The sequence below is a fragment of the Sinocyclocheilus rhinocerous genome, unplaced genomic scaffold, assembly GCF_001515625.1.
Source record: "Sinocyclocheilus rhinocerous isolate Xijiao unplaced genomic scaffold, SAMN03320098_v1.1 scaffold1473, whole genome shotgun sequence".
NCBI classification, from domain to species: domain Eukaryota; kingdom Metazoa; phylum Chordata; class Actinopteri; order Cypriniformes; family Cyprinidae; genus Sinocyclocheilus; species Sinocyclocheilus rhinocerous.
In genome coordinates this window covers 880,640-883,129 of record NW_015638582.1, presented here as the reverse complement: position 1 = coordinate 883,129, position 2,490 = coordinate 880,640, and the positions used below count along the sequence as shown (strand labels likewise).

At 54.9% G+C, this 2,490-nt stretch overlaps 1 protein-coding gene across 1 annotated transcript in view; it reads left to right on the top strand.

Annotated features, from left to right (window-relative positions):
- The window catches only part of LOC107749890 (keratinocyte proline-rich protein-like), a 5,146-nt gene extending 2,720 nt beyond the window's left edge, over positions 1-2,426 (top strand). Inside the window, exons 3-7 of the mRNA XM_016565114.1 lie at positions 309-596; positions 663-702; positions 736-878; positions 951-1,076; positions 2,269-2,426. Of these exons, the coding sequence (XP_016420600.1) occupies positions 309-596; positions 663-702; positions 736-878; positions 951-1,076; positions 2,269-2,426 (755 nt within the window). The remainder of the gene's footprint in view (positions 1-308; positions 597-662; positions 703-735; positions 879-950; positions 1,077-2,268) is intronic.
- The last annotated feature ends 64 nt before the right edge of the window (positions 2,427-2,490 follow it).

The window sequence follows — 2,490 nt, the reverse complement described above, 5'->3', positions numbered from 1 at the left end:
TGTGAATAGTTTGAATAGTTGTGCTGCTTAACAGTTGTCAACTTATATACTTATTAGATACTTTTTCAGGAAAGTTCAAAAAGTTCAAAAGAACAGAATTTATTTGATTTGTGACATTATAAATGTCTTTAATACTACGTATACCATAATGTTCTGAACGATTAGCATTTTCCTATACCATGGTAGATACAATATACATGTAGTTTTTGAAAGTGAAAACAATTATTTTCAGATCGATAATATAACATGTATATCGATATTAAATAAATACAATACTGTTCAAAGGTTTGGGCTTAGTAAGATTTTCCGCTTCCCTGTCCACTGCCCTGACCCTGTCCGCTTCCCTGACCAGAACCGCTTCCCTGACCGCTGCCCTGTCCGCTGCCCTGACCAGAACCGCTTCCCTGTCCGCTACCCTGACCAGAACCGCTTCCCTGGCCGCTGCCCTGACCAGAACCGCTTCCATGACCGCTGCCCTGTCCGCTGCCCTGACCAGAACCGCTTCCCTGTCCGCTACCCTGACCAGAACCGCTTCCCTGGCCGCTGCCCTGACCAGAACCGCTTCCCTGACCGCTGCCCTGTCTGCTTCCCTGACCATGACCGCTGCCCTGACCAGAACCGCTTCCCTGACCATGACCGCTGCCCTGACCAGAACCGCTTCCCTGTCCGCTACCCTGACCAGAACCACTTCCCTGGCCGCTGCCCTGACCAGAACCACTCTGAACAGAACCGCTTCCCTGACCACTGCCCTGGCCCTGTCCGCTTCCCTGAGCGCTGCCCTGGCCAGAACCGCTTCCCTGACCGCTGCCCTGGCCCTGTCCGCTTCCCTGACCAGAACCGCTTCCCAGGCCATCGCTTCCTTGGCCAGAACCGCTTCCCTGACCGCTGTCCTGGCCCTGTCCGCTGCCCTGGCCAGAACCGCTGCCCTGACCAGAACCGCTGCCCTGGCCCTGTCCGCTTCCCTGACCAGAACCGCTTCCCTGACCGCTGCCCTGGCCAGAACCACTTCCCTGACCGCTGCCCTGGCCAGAACCACTTCCCTGACCGCTGCCCTGGCCAGAACCACTTCCCTGACCGCTGCCCTGGCCAGAACCACTTCCCTGACCGCTGCCCTGGCCAGAACCACTTCCCTGACCGCTGCCCTGGCCAGAACCACTTCCCTGACCGCTGCCCTGGCCAGAACCACTTCCCTGACCGCTGCCCTGGCCAGAACCACTTCCCTGACCGCTGCCCTGGCCAGAACCACTTCCCTGACCGCTGCCCTGGCCAGAACCACTTCCCTGACCGCTGCCCTGGCCAGAACCACTTCCCTGACCGCTGCCCTGGCCAGAACCACTTCCCTGACCGCTGCCCTGGCCAGAACCACTTCCCTGACCGCTGCCCTGGCCAGAACCACTTCCCTGACCGCTGCCCTGGCCAGAACCACTTCCCTGACCGCTGCCCTGGCCAGAACCACTTCCCTGACCGCTGCCCTGGCCAGAACCACTTCCCTGACCGCTGCCCTGGCCAGAACCACTTCCCTGACCGCTGCCCTGGCCAGAACCACTTCCCTGACCGCTGCCCTGGCCAGAACCACTTCCCTGACCGCTGCCCTGGCCAGAACCACTTCCCTGACCGCTGCCCTGGCCAGAACCACTTCCCTGACCGCTGCCCTGGCCAGAACCACTTCCCTGACCGCTGCCCTGGCCCTGACCTCTGCCCTGGCCGCTTCCCTGGCCAGAACCGCTGCCCTGGCCAGAACCGCTGCCCTGGCAACTTGCCTGACCACGTGGTTCACTGCATGCAAAGCCACCGGTGGTTGGGCAACATTTCTGTGTGGCAGGACACTGGCCATCATGGAAACAGCTTTCAGCACACAGTGGAATCATCTCTGGTATGGGACATTGACCCGGCTTCACTGCGTGGACACAGATATAGTCAGCTTTAGTTTGTGCACATAGACAGTATGCCACTTCAATATACAACACGAAACACTCAAAGCATGAATAGCAAGTTTTACCTACAGAGTGAATTATATTCCAAGTATTATTACTCTTTATTTTGTAAAGCCATCCTGTGCTTAAAACGATCCTAAGGGATGAATTCAAACCTACTTTAGATGAGAACAAAAGGCAAAGTCTCTGCTTAAAACTTGCATTGAATAAAATGCGTTACTCGTGTTTGTGGTTTTTTTGGGATCCTTAGCGTCCATTATTAACTGAAACTCACTGAAAACAGGCAGCACGCAAACAGGCCCACAGTCAAATCGACAGCATTTGTGTCCTCCAGGGCAGTCTTTATCAGAAGAACATCCTCGACGGGACGGCACGAACGTCAGCCTCGCCGGACAGAAACCGTCCACTAGAGAATTCAAGAGGATCATTAGGCCAGGGAGTGCGGTTTCAGAATTTGTTAATCAGGGGGTTCGCAATGCGTCTCAAAACTAAATACAAATTTTACATATCTCTGCTTCAAATTAAAAGGGTTTTAATATTACTCATTCCTAAACTG